The sequence below is a fragment of the Anabrus simplex genome, chromosome 5 (assembly GCF_040414725.1).
Source record: "Anabrus simplex isolate iqAnaSimp1 chromosome 5, ASM4041472v1, whole genome shotgun sequence".
NCBI lineage: Eukaryota > Metazoa > Arthropoda > Insecta > Orthoptera > Tettigoniidae > Anabrus > Anabrus simplex.
In genome coordinates this window covers 76,116,894-76,131,144 of record NC_090269.1, presented here as the reverse complement: position 1 = coordinate 76,131,144, position 14,251 = coordinate 76,116,894, and the positions used below count along the sequence as shown (strand labels likewise).

Below are 14,251 nucleotides of genomic sequence, written 5' to 3'. Positions count from 1 at the left end.
CTCTAAAGGCTGAATTAAAGAAATTGCTGAATGGAAACAATGTCACATCCATTGTATTGCCTTCCCTGTTCTGCACACTAAACTATTTGAATATTCTGCTATTAGTAGCAATTTTGATAGGTTGAAAATAAATTCCCTCACTTTAACTTTCACTGTCTCTACAAATATGGGTTCCTTTTAGTGCTGACTTCATATTTGGAAACAAAACAAAAGAACCAAAAACAACAACAGAAGTCAGCTGAAGCTAGGTCTGATGTGTATGGTGCATGTTCCAGCAAGAGGATCTTGTGCTTTGCTAATGACATCTGAGAGTTGTGCACCACCATTTTTGTCTTGGTGAAGAATCCATGAACTGTCCCTCCATATTTCAGGTCATTATCTTCCCACCCATTTATAATAAAAGGTTGTGAAAACTTTTTTCACAGTAGACTTGGTTAATGGTCTAACCTTCAGACACTCAATGAATTTTAAAAGAACCTTGGATATGAAGAATGATAATCATCATTTCTTTAAATTTGTACTTGCTTATCTGTGCTTTCTTTTCCATGGGTGAACTGGGACTCTTCCAATACAAGGATTAGCTTTTAGTTTCAGGGTCAAACTGCAAAAAATCATGATAATAACATTTCTCAAAAAGTTAGGATCCTATTTAGTGTTTCTAAGGATGTCAGCACAAATGTTCACTCAAGACTTTTAAAAATCTGGAGTGGAGTCTCTGCACCATCATTTTGCACACTTTCCTCATGTAAAATCTGTTGAACAGTTTCTTCAGTTTCTTTATAAATTATAGACAATCCAACAACTGCTCAAATGCTCAAGCAATGATCTCTCTGAATTATTTCAATGACTTTTCCATTTTAGCACCTGTTTTTTTAATGTACAAGGATGACCACAATGCATACCATCCCCAATCCCTTCCTTCCTCTCCTTATATCATGAAACCATTCAGAAAATTGAAGACGGTCAAAAAGTTGTAAGTTTCTGTAATAGACCTTTTAAGTTCTGAGACATTTCACATTGATAAGCTGCTCTAATGGTTCCATTATTCTGACAGAGATCAAGGACACAGTTGGCTTCAAACATTTTTTACTCATAGTTTCTTAGCCATGCTTTCTATGAAATGTGGATCAGATATAAATGGGAAGCACAGACCAAAACACTACAGAGCTATTTTTAAAAACTGCACAAACTTTTGTTTTTAAAAGAAAATGCAGTCTTGATTATTTTCATTATCTCTAGCTATTACCTGTTTCAAGTTATTTCACAGATTTTACTACTGTATTTGAACATGTAACTAACTACGTCATCACTGGCATTTTTCTTGAAGCCAAAGGACTGCAAATGCAAATCGTAAACTTTGTTCTTTCAGACATGATAAAACAATTCATGGAAACTGTCTAGCCTTCTCGAGCCATATTAAGATGCATTTTCTTTATGAAGTTTCTTATGACATACCGGTATTTGAAGTTAACAATTAGAGCATTACTATCAATTTTATGGTGTGATTGATGTCCACACTCCAGAGATAGAAACCTAATCAATGAAAAGTTCAGAGAGGCAGCAAGACAAAAACAATTTTATATTGTTCACAAAGCAATCAGCAAAGTACCAGTTCACATAGCCAACATACATTACATTTTAATCAGTGTTTTGTGTTGGTTTATTCTGTGTTTGACATTTCATACAAATAATGTAGAGTTGAGGGATGTTCCACCATTCAACACATTGGAACATCCCTCAACTCTGCATTATTAGTTAAACGTCAACACGGAAATGAAGATCATAACTTTGATTTCATACCAAATCCTATATTTCTGCCAAACTGTACCAAATCCATTTGAAATTTGTTAATCACTGCAATTGAAGCCATCATCAATGGAAAGAAATACATACAATGTAAATAGTCTATTGCATTTTGAAGTATTATACACAGGGGTAATACTGATCATTTTTTTGCTTTTTTCATCAAAATGACTTAGATTGAATTGTACATTCATTTGCAAAATTTGTGTATGACAGGTCAGGTACATCCTGCTATTGTATGCAATAGTAGACCTGCGACTGTCTGGCCGAGGGTTGGGCGGCCATGACCAAACCTGACAAACTAAGGGAGAACCAAGGGCTATGGGCAGAGGATTTCACCATTAAGGGGTTTGTTGAAGCCTTTGTGTAGGAAATGATGCACAACTCCAACAGGAATCTGCTGCCTTTCAGATGTGGCAGGGGACTGCTAAAGGCTAAGGGAAATAACCCTGACAAAAAATCTTCTTTAACATTAGATCTAGCAAGTCAGCTGGAGAGTAACTGCAATTGCTTTCAACACTTACACAAGCTTTGTATGCAAAACAATGAACTCAGAGCAGACAACAGCACCTGCAGACCCACGCAAGGTATGATGACTTTCAGCCTCATGATAGGCAATTGTGTAACAACTGAGGAGAAGACAATGCACTCGAGTAGGGACAATCAATATACTGAGTTTGACTGGGAAATATGAAGAGTTTGTGGACATCATGGTGAGAAGGAAAATATCAATCCCAGGACTGAGTGAAACTAAATGGAAATGTAAAGGGCAGGAGGAGTTGAGGAATTGTAACAATAGAGGAATGATATTGGCAAAAGTGGTAGATAGTATTACAGATATCTATACATCAGTGAGAGAATTATAAAGGCAACACCTCACCTGGGGAAAGAAAAGTTGACACCAGTGCAAGTGTATGCCCCCTCCCAGACAGATTGCAGTCCAGATGAAAAGAACAAGTTCCTGAAAGACCTAGAAGAGGGAGAAAGGGAAAGATTTGTTCTTGGTTTTCCTGGATATTGAGAAGGCATATGGCAGCATTGCAAGAGACAAGTTTCGGAATGCTTGAGAAAGAGTAATGTGCCAGAAGGACTGGTTAGGAAAGTTCAGAGGCTGTATGAGCACTCTACCAGTTGTGTGCAACTGGTTGAAGGACATTCATCCATTTCCCAGACCAGAATTGGAGTCCAGCAAGGCAGTACATTATCCCTATTATTGTTCATCACCATCATGGATGAAATAATAAAGAACATAAGGAAAACAAAATGTAATGGCTTTCACTGACAACGTTATGATCTGGGAAGAAACTGAGGAATAAATATGATTGAGACACATTGAAAGGAAGGTTAAGTTCCAGGAATTCAATCTCAAGGTAAGTGAAGCCAAAACAGCTGTGACGGTAGTAAACAGAGAGGGACGACCAGCGAACATCATGCTGAAAAACCATCTGCTGGAAAAAGTGAAAAACTTGGCAGTGTAACTTCTCGAGACACACCAGCCACAAAGGAGGTGCAAATAGAGTTCAGAAGAGCTCTCACTTTTACCAGCAAGTATGAACACTCCTTGGGGAACCCAGAGTACCAACAAAATCAAAGCCTGGTGATGTTCAATCAGTACTTCATACCAATCGTAACTTATGGTATCAAAACCTGCACCCTCGCTAAGGAGGGCTCATCAAGGTTACAAGTATCTGAAATGAAGTTCCTGAGGTCCACAATTCAAAAAACAAAACTGGACAAGTTAAGAAATGACATGGTTAGAAAGTAGGCCAGGATTGAGACATCGTCGTTAGATCGGGTCAGCATGTCTACATTGAGGTGGTTTGGGCATGTAATGAGGATGGAGTCCCAAGGACAGCAGCTTTTGTTAACTTGGAGAGACATGTGGCAGGAAAACAGATGATGGGAAGACCAAGAACCCACTGCATCAATATTGTAAAGATGGACGTTGCAGATCGGGGAGGATATCATTAACAACAGGAAGCATCTCAATAAGACAGAGTGGAAGAGGCTTGGCAACAGTACCCAAGAAACTGGAACTATAAAATGATGATGATGATGATGATGATGATGATGTGTATAGAATGTTTGATCATCCATTTTGCCTGCCTCCTAAAATTTGCAAAACTCTGGTCAGTCAGGTTTTCCATCAATTTTTATCAGAAGTATGATCAGAGTCACTCCGGTAAACCATGCCAGTTTTAAACCAGAATAAACTATCAAAATTTCCGTGTGTATAATCATACCCAATAATAATAATAATAATAATAATAATAATAATAATAATAATAATAATAATAATAATAATACCTCAAAAAGACTAAATATACCAGTGATGATTTTCTTTTTTTAAACTTTCAAAATACATAATAGGCAGAAAAATAGCTGTACAACTGCACCCCCGTCAACATCCATGCATACCAACCACTGTTTATTTTCCATGGGCCCTCCGCATTCAGTTACAACAGGCTTCAGGAATACCTCTGGTGTCAACCTCAAAGACATTACAGACCTATGGCCTTTGCAATAGATACCCCTGGACAGTAGGCAGTAATAATCAATCTCTGAATGTTAAAGCTTAAAACAACAGTCAATAAAAATCATTTATACATTCCGTTATGGTAAGCCACATAACATATGAGTGTTAAGGTATTAGCTACATTTAAGAGTTATTGGCAAGTCTAACACTGCTAAACTTTGAAGCTTGAAATATTCCTCAAAAAGAAACAGTAGTGCTAAAATTTGATTTTATATTTTATAATTTTTATATCATAGTTACTGTTTTGTCATCACTTTTTATGTCGTGTCATTCCTACAATAACAAATAATTGTCTCCATACTATACTGTACTGACCTAGATTAATAAATACCAGTGCTCAATTTTTTAAAATTTATTTTGCACCTATACATTGGAGCACTGAAATCAATCTATATACAGTCAAGTCTTATGAATATTGGTTACAAATTTGGTTGATTTTTCTTTTGTTCCCAGAAATGTTTCATTCTCGCTGACCTGGCTGCCCATTCTTCATCAGTTATGTTGTACTGTTTGCGTGTATAGGTCTTCAGTTTAAGTCTCACGTCATTATTTCTCAGGATCCTCTTCTCTTCTCTGTTTTCAATTTTTTGAATTGTCAAGCCTAATTCATTTAAATCTTCTTGGACTTCTTTGAACCAATGATTTTTTAGTTTTACTTTTCCAAAAGTAGTTGAATAAATGTTTGAGTATCCTAGTCTCTGGTAGTCGTGATATGTGACAGAAAAAAGCAACTCTTCTTTTCCGCATTGTATCTATTATAGACTCGGTCTCATGGTATACAATTTCATTGGGTAGTAATCGCCATTGTCCATCTACTTGGTGTTTTTTGTTCAGAATTGTTCTAATGATTCGTGTATCTATTTTCTGTAATTTATCTGTAGTTGATTTTGTATTCAAACTGAATAAGGTTTCACTAGCATAGGTTGCTTCAGGCTTAATAACGGAGTTGTAGTGTTTAAATTTTGCATTTATCGAGAGAGATTTCTTCTTGTAGGTTGGCCAAGTAATGTGTTGTGCTTGTTTTAATTTGGTAATTCTATTTTCAACATATTTTTCTTTTAAGTTCCAAGTTATAATCTCTCCAAGATATTTAAATTTATTAACAACCTTAATTTGTTTGTTATTAGTCAGTGTGATAGATGATGTTTCCACTTTGAAGGATGGCATCATTTCCGTCTTTTCAAAGGAGATTTGTAATCCAATTTTTGCTGCTATTTGTTCTAATTCTTCAATTTGGAGTTTAGCCTCTTCCACACTACTTGCAAGTAGTGCAAGGTCATCTGCAAATGCTAGACAATTGAGTTTGATATTTTTGCCAATCTTGATATTTGGCTGACATTTCTTAGACCATTCTCGCATGACTTTCTCCAATGCACAGTTAAACAGTATTGGTGAGAGACCATCCCCCTGTTGAAGTCCAGTCCGGATTTCAAATGATTCAGACAACTCTCCTCGGAATTTAACTTTTGCTGTAGTATTCTTGAGGGTAACACCAACGAGATTGAGTTTCTGGTGTAACCCAAATTCTTTAAGGATTTTAAGTAATGACTCACGATGAATACTGTCGTATGCTTTCTTGAAGTCAACAAAAGTGATAACTAGCTTTTTGTTTCTCATTCTTTGATGGTTCATAATCCACTTTAGACTAATGATTTGGTCAGGACAACTTCTTCCAGGTCGAAATCCCCCCTGATACTCTCCAAGTTCTTGGTCGAGCTGTTCTTGAATTCTCGTGAGGATAATTCTAGACAGGATCTTATATCTTATATGTGCTCAATTATAAATAAACTTTTAGAACACCGATGGTTTGTTTCCACGCTACTAAAACATTGACTAAACTGCTGCGCTATTATTAGTTGTGTGCAATCAGTGTTGCGGCAGGCATTAAAATAAGTCCATTGTAGGAGAGCATATAAAAAAATAAAACCATTCTTGTTTTTACCCACTGGGTGGCAGTAACTGGTATATGAAATCTGGTGCGAATGATCAGATTTGCCCCACGCGATTGTCTTTACACAATTTTCCTGGAACATTTTTAGTAGTCATAAAAGAACCTCTTATTGTTGATGGAAAAGTTTGTCAATTGGATTTGGTAGTTTCTGGAATCAAGATCTAGATTTATGATGTTAAATTTATTTTTACATTTCATCCTTAATTCAACCTTAATAGTTATTGGATCACTTTATAAAATTATCATAATCTAAATATTTTCTAATTAATGTTCCAGATGAATTCAAGAACTACATTCAACAAAAACCAGAATATGCAAGTTTATTTTCTGGCAACAATTCAAGAAAGGCACCTCATACTAAACGGAAAGAAAGCACTGATTCTGTTTTAAGAGACTGCAAACCAAAAGCTGAATAAAGTATTTTTTGTATAATATAGACTGCTTCCTTGCAGTTATGTAGAAAGAGACAAAATATGTGGTATGTTTCACTGTTAAGGATCAGTACTGTAATGGTCTTACTACAGGAGGAATGAAACGATAGGCCACTTCGGATAATGACGACGTAATTCAGCACTTGCAGTGTATAATCACAAATACAGATGTTTTTGCAATCTAAGATGACTTGTGAGGTAACTTAAGTGTTGAATGGGATATTATAGCAGTTCTGCCTGTTCATAATATTGATGAATATGCATGGATACCAACTTAGTGTGTTAATTTATTTAGACAAGGCTATTTGTATTCATTTAGTCTCACTGAGCAGAAATTTGTACTTAATTTTTAAACTTGAATTATGCCAATTATGTGAGTTCCACAGGGATTGCAGAAATAAAAGAACAGGGATATGGGAAATCTTTTTGAACTATATAGAGTAAAGTAAGATGGTCAGCATCATGTCTTGATTAGTACCTTATAGGAAATCCTTTGATGTAGGAAATTCCTCTGTACTCATTTTGAAACCTGGCTAAGAGAACCAGATGTTTCTTTGGTAATAAAGGGACAAGTCAAAAATCCTTGCAACTATCAGGAATCCAACCTCAGCCCTTCCAACATGACAGTGTTATGTATTTTTGGAACTGCAACCAGTGGAACTTCCATAAAAGTTGGTTCACAAGATTCCTGGCTAACTTATTTTATGGACTTATTTTCACAATACATAGTTTCCTGAACTGATACATAAGCTTATGTGGCAAGATTGGTCTGCCATTCATCCCATTAAGAGAAAGTATTTTGGTATGATCCTATTTAGTGGCTCTAATGACTGTCTTTAGATCGGAGTGAAATAATGATTTGTAAAAGAAAATGCAGAACTGAAACAATTCACTAAACAGTATGCAGTTGAAAGGGAGTCACACTCAGATCTTTTCATATGTTAGAAAGAAGTAGAAACCTTGTGATTTGTCACATTTAAGTTCAAACAGGTACACAACAAACTCATTGCAATTATTGGAGTTTAGTTTAATCCTTGCTCCAGTACTGCCAAATTGAACATTAATTCAACTTCCCCTAATATATAGATATCAGACAAATATTATGTAAAGGAAAAGAAAAGGTAATCCAATAGTTAAAGCAAATCATTTTATATGAGCAACAAAATTAGAACTGTTTATAGTTTATGATTAGAAATACATATTTTCAGTCTACTGTAAGCAAAAGTGTAATACAATTCTCAGTGGACTAATGGTATGATAAATTTTACATATAGTTAATACTGGACCACTGAATATAACAAATTGATATGGACATTTTTAAAAATAATAATAATATGTTTCATGTGTGATTTTCTTACATGGTAACCTGCCTCTTTTATTCTTGTGTATCTATTATTATTTATAAAAGCAGTTTTCAGTACTGTATTTAATAAATATCAGGAATATTCATGGGCCCAAAAGTATATTAATATAATTAGTGATTTATTCAAATGATCTAGAAGAAAAAAGGAAGTTTCTTTTCCATCTAAGTCTATGTGAAGCATCTGTGATCTATCAATGCTTTTAAAGATCTACTTGAGTAGAAATGAGTGAAATAGAATTTATACTCTATTGTGAAATGTGAAATAGGGTGTAATGAAGTAATATACATATTTACATTATAAATACATGAAGCCATTTACCAAAGTATTGACTGTAAAGAATTTATGTTACTGGCATTGTGCTTAGGGAGAGAAGAGTATTATTGCTTAAGCAGTACTTATATTGAATTTCTAATGGTCAGACTCAACCTTTGTAAGGTAATGAAATATTTTTCTACTGTCAGTATTAGAAATGTGACATACAACATTTAAAATACAGATCTTACAAAAAAGAATTACTATTTTCTACAAACTAGGTAAATTACATATAATGGTAATAATCAGAAGCTGTAATGAGCTTCAGATAATGTTATCAATGGCACCAAATAAATAAGTAAAAAAACACTTGACGTTATATATTCATTTAAGTAATTGATTCACGATCTGGATGATTCCTTAGTGTTAGAACTGAAACAGTGTTGGTGAAAAGAAGACTGATTAATAATGATAAATTGTTCAGCAGTTAATTTTGAGAACAAATATTGATTTAGAGTGAACACAGTGAAAACATGAACAGAATTTAGATTTTAGTATTATTTATAAGATGTGGAAAATTCAACTGGTAAAAATGTATATGACAGGTACAGTAATTAATAAGATCATATGCATCTTTTCATTTGATCATGAGGATATGTATGGGAGAAGTGGTAGACATTCCTAAATGAAAAAAACAACTAATGTTTAAGATTTCATTCCACAAATACTGAATTTTAAAGAGAATTGAAGCTGAAGGTTGGAGGCTTTGAATTAAGCTTTAGTTTTCATAAGGCAATCTGTATATTCCAGGGGAAATATTTTCTTTCAATACCATTCCTCTCATTTTGATAAAGGAAGCAGGTGAAAATTCAGAAAGTGTGTGGAATAGGATAATAAAGTAATGGTATTTATTGACATGGAATAAAATGATGCCAAGGTTTACATCAATCATAGACTATCTTAACGGGCTGGGTATTTGGCCAATTCTCGTTGGTCCTGGAACTGCAGACTGGAAACCAGAGTGTACGAAGGTTGCTGCTAAAAAATTATACATCAACAAATCGTACAAAATGGAAATCTGTAACATCATCAACTACCGGCCTGTCAATTATAGGTACATTCTGTTAGTCATTAATAAATTTTAAAGTCAAAATTTTTCAAAATTAAACGTAAAATTTAGGTGCATGTGTGTTATTGATTATAAGGGAGATGTTCTCACTATGCTCCTCTGTGTGCATGTATGTGCATGCAAGCATGCATGCATGCACACCCGTCCAAAAAGGGACCATGCCCAATTTTACACAACTGTTTTTGGTAAATACCATATCATTGTACCAGTGTTGTTGTGCTTCAGCAGCACTCTCGCCATTCCCTAATATTGATGAGGGTGGGAGATCTCTCACAACTCCCATGTAGTAAAGTGGTTACTTTTCCACCAAGATGGCCACCAATGTTACTTAACTGTTATGAGTCCGATGCATTGCAATTATCTCGTAAGAATTAATAAGTTTTAAAAGTTTCACCACATCGCTTATTTTCCGCTTATTTGCATCATGTCAGAGACTAAAGGAATTGTAACTATACTGGCGGGAAAAAAAATCCAAACACCATGAAATAAGGAATGTAGAATATGGAAATTTTCACAATATATTTGTCGAGGTAACAGATTTAATTGATTCAAGGTACAAGACTACAGATTAATATCCTGGCAAGAAAAGCCATTGCAAATGTGCCATGCTGGTCCATTAATAACCAGTGTAATCTCCTGACTGTTGAATGCAGGCATGCAAACGTGCATGCATTGGGTCGTACAGGTGCCGGATGTCAGCCTGTGGGATGGAGTACCATACCTGTTGCACTTGGTCGGTCAATACAGGGACAGTTATTGCCGGTTGTGGATGACCCTGGAGTTGTCGTCCAATAATGTTCCTTAAGTGCTCAACTGGGGACAGAGGGGGATCGAGCTGGCCAAGGCAACATGTTGACACTCTGTAGAGCACATTGGGTTACAACAGCGGCATGGGGTCATGCATTATCCTGTTGGAAAACACCTCAGGGAATGCTGTTCATGAATGGCAGCACAACAGGTCGAATCACCAAATGGAAATACACATCAGCAGTCAGGGTGTGTGGGATAACCACAAGAGTGCTCCTGCTGTCATAAGAAATTGCTCTTCAGACCAGAACTCCCGGTGTAGGTCCAGCGTTTCGACACCGCTGACAGATGGAATGCAGGCGCTCACCTGGCCTCCTTCTAACCAACACACGGCTATCACTGGCACCGACAGAACCGACTTTCATCGGAAAACACAATGGACCTCCACTCCATCCTCCAATGAGCTCCCTCTTGACACCACTGAAGTCACAAAGGGTGATGGTTTGGGGTAAGTGGAATGCACGTCGCAGGACATGTGGCTCAGAGCTGTCCTTCAAGTAACTGATTTTGAACAGTTCTTTCCGTCACTGTGGTGTCAACTGCCACTGAAATTGCTGCTGCAGACTCAGTCCGCTGCGCCACAGCCATACGCTGAATACAGCATTCCTCCCTCTTGGTGGTGCCACAGGTATATTCAGAGGCTGGTCTTCTTGCAAGTGTGTAGTACCTTCTCATGACCACTGCTGCCAGCACACATGCACAGCAGAGACATTCCTCCCAAGGCGTTCTGCAATATAGCATGGAAGGAAAATCCACCTTCACGTAGCCCTATTATACGGCCTCATTCAATCCCAGTGAGTTGTTGATACTGGCCTCTTTGTCATCGTAAAGTCATTCTTGACCCACTCACAGTCACTCCATCCACTCTCACAGGTAAGTAATGCTCTCGCATAGTACAGCCCATATTTAAAAAATAAACCTGATGTGCAACGTCATGGGGCACTACTAGCACCACGTTAATACAATTTCTGGGAAAATTGAATCAACGTCATCTTTCAGATGTATAAACATGCCTACCAACATTTGTTAATCTAGCATAACCCCTTCTTGGTGTTTGGATGTTTTCTTCCACCAGTGTATATCTTCATAAATGGAGATTCTGGGGACTGAGGGAATGTTCTAGACTCCGACAATATGACACACTTGTGGTACCAGATTAAGTGCCATCATGGAAGACACATACTTCACCCAACTAGCTTTCTTACTCTCTCAAATCAAGAAAAGGACTTTAGTGCAGAGGGGCTTAAACACAATATGGTTGGCCATCGTAAGATTCCAATGATAATGTTTGAAAGTCCACCAATGATCATGTATGGCTGCTGCAATTTCATCAGTCCACCATGGGACCTGTTCCATGTGTTAAGCGCACAAAGGTCGAACTGGTGGATCAATCACTCAAGAACTATACCCCTAGCACAGGAAGAAGGAAAGCCCCAGAGAGTGTTATGGTCATTAACATCTCCCAGCAAGAGGAAAGGAGGAGGTAATTGTGCAATAAAATCTTGGATTTCATGAATGTGAAGTTCATAGTCTCGTGGTAGGGATGGGCATGAGCGCAGCTCGAGCTGATGACGTCACTGCTCGATCTAGGTCGAGCAGTACTCGAGCAGGAGTATGGCCTGCCATCTATGAGTGATTACCTTGTACTAAATCAGATGAGTGGCAATCTTCTTTGCTCTTTTAATACTAATGAAATGAAACCAGTGTGTGTACAGGAACAAAACTGAACAAACTATATCCTCACCCGGCAATTTCAGAAATAGCTTGTTACATTTCGTAGCATGAAAATATTTATAATGATAACGCCTTAACATTATTAATGGAATACATTGAATCCCTTACACAACATAGGAGTATATGGATTATATGGTTGTTATCCTAGAGTAATATTATCGCCTGAGAAATGATACGGCGTAATATGTAAGTAAGTCCGCCTCTGTGGTGTAGTGGTTACCGTGATTAGCCGCCACCCCCGGAGGTCTGGGTTCGATTCCCGGCTCTGCAATGAAATTTGAAAAGTGGCACGAGGGCTGGAACGGGGTCCACTCAGCCTCGGGAGGTCAACTGAGTAGAGGTGGGTTTGATTCCCACCTCAGCCATCCTCAAAGTGGTTTTGCGTGGTTTCCCATTTTTACACCAGGCAAATGCTGGGGCTGTAGCTTAATTAAGGCTACGGCCACTTCCTTCCCACTCCTAACACCTTTCCTATCCCATCGTCGCCATAACACCTATCTGTGTTGGTGCGACGTAAAACCAATAGCATAGCGAATTTTGCCTCGCATGTATCCCCTTTTTATGCACAACTTTCTTGGTTAAAAGTAGAACAGCAGAGGAATCACCATGTATCAACCCTTATCTATCGACTCTTGACCGAAAATATACCTGAATATCTTTCCAGTAATTTCCGTTTTCTATCCTCCTTTCATGACCGTGACACGCGATCTGGGTCAACAATTGCAATACCTCCACATCATACATCTGCCTTCAGTAATTCTTTCCTTGTGTCGGGCGCTAGAATATGGAATGCTTTACCCCTGAAATTAGAAATTGTTCCTCATTAATTACCTTCAAAAGACAGTCTAAAGATTTCCTCTTGAATACGTAGGCTATATCATGTAGTTATGTGTGAATGTGAGAGTGAATGTCTGGAGTAAATAGTTCCCAAAAGTTTACATAAATTACTGTTATATTTTATGATTTCCACCTAGAGTAGTTAATATTGAATTTATTTTTCTAAATTTAGACTTAGGATGTAATCTTTTAGTTTTAGAGTTTATTAAGTTATATTACTATTATATTATATACACTGTGTTAAGTTTGAATATTAAGTTTGGATTCAGTATTAAGCCGCATAATGTGGTTAAGTGTAAGAGAGGGCCAAGAGCCCTAACTTCGCCACAAATAAAGACATCAATAAATAAATAAATAAATAAATAAATAATATTATATCGGACGCAGGACTTCAGGTCTGTTCACATTTTTTTATTATGTAGGAGAAATAGTAAATATAGCATTATAATAAAACTGAACAGAATATATTATTAAAATGATACATACAATGTTCAGAAGAACCAAAAATGGAAGTAGCGACCAAGTAACGAAAGGAAAAGCACACGAATACTATCACTATGCATTGCTCATCGCCATGTCGAGCAGTCACTTCCATTTGATAAAAAAAAAGTAATTCTGGACATATATGGATTTAATAAACTGATGCGTCCACTATAACTTACGGTACGTATGTATTTCTGTAGAATGGACGCTATCGCTAATTACTCTACTTCTACTCTACGCGTAGTGCCGGAAGGTGCATATCAACGTGAATGAGTGCAAACGGAATTGTGGCTCGAGCCCTAACACACACTCCTGCTTAGCGCACATGCAAGCCTACGTCACGAGGGAATTCCGTGTTGCTCGATCTGGCTCGACCACGCTCGACACACCAGTTCGTGACGTCAGCACTCGAGCCTGCTCGAGCAGGCGATCGAGTGGCCCATCCCTATCTCGTGGTAAGTACACGTTGTGCACTATTGTCATTACTTGCAACAGAGTGTGAACTGCAACTGCATCCAGCTGAGTTAGTAAGCAGCACTTCTTCACTGAAAATGTTGGAATGAACTAGGATACAGACACAACCAATCACCCTGCCATCAGCAGCTACTCAGTCACTGGAGTGAAGATGGAATCCTCTCATAGTTGTATTGTGTTGGGTCCAGTTCAAGTAAATCAAAAAACTCAAGCTCACCACTGATCTGCATTTAGAGCAATCACCCAGGTGGCAGATTCTCTATCTGTTGTTTACCTAGTCTTTTTTTAAATAATTGCAAAGAATTTGGAATTTTATTGAACATCTCTTTGGTAAATTATTCCAATCCCTAACTCCTCTTCCTGTAAAGGAATATTTGCCCCAATTTGTCCTCTTGAATTCCAATTTTATCTTCATACTGTGATATTTCCAACTTTTAAAAACACCACTCG

The 14,251-nt window shown here is 37.2% G+C and overlaps 1 protein-coding gene across 2 annotated transcripts in view; it reads left to right on the top strand.

Annotated features, from left to right (window-relative positions):
- The window catches only part of LPCAT (lysophosphatidylcholine acyltransferase), a 475,917-nt gene extending 467,213 nt beyond the window's left edge, over positions 1-8,704 (top strand). For both annotated transcript variants that reach the window (XM_067148134.2, XM_067148133.2), the window contains exon 11: positions 6,567-8,704. In XM_067148134.2, coding sequence (XP_067004235.2) covers positions 6,567-6,706 — 140 coding nt within the window. In that variant the 3' untranslated portion in view covers positions 6,707-8,704. The remainder of the gene's footprint in view (positions 1-6,566) is intronic.
- Positions 8,705-14,251: the final 5,547 nt, after the last annotated feature.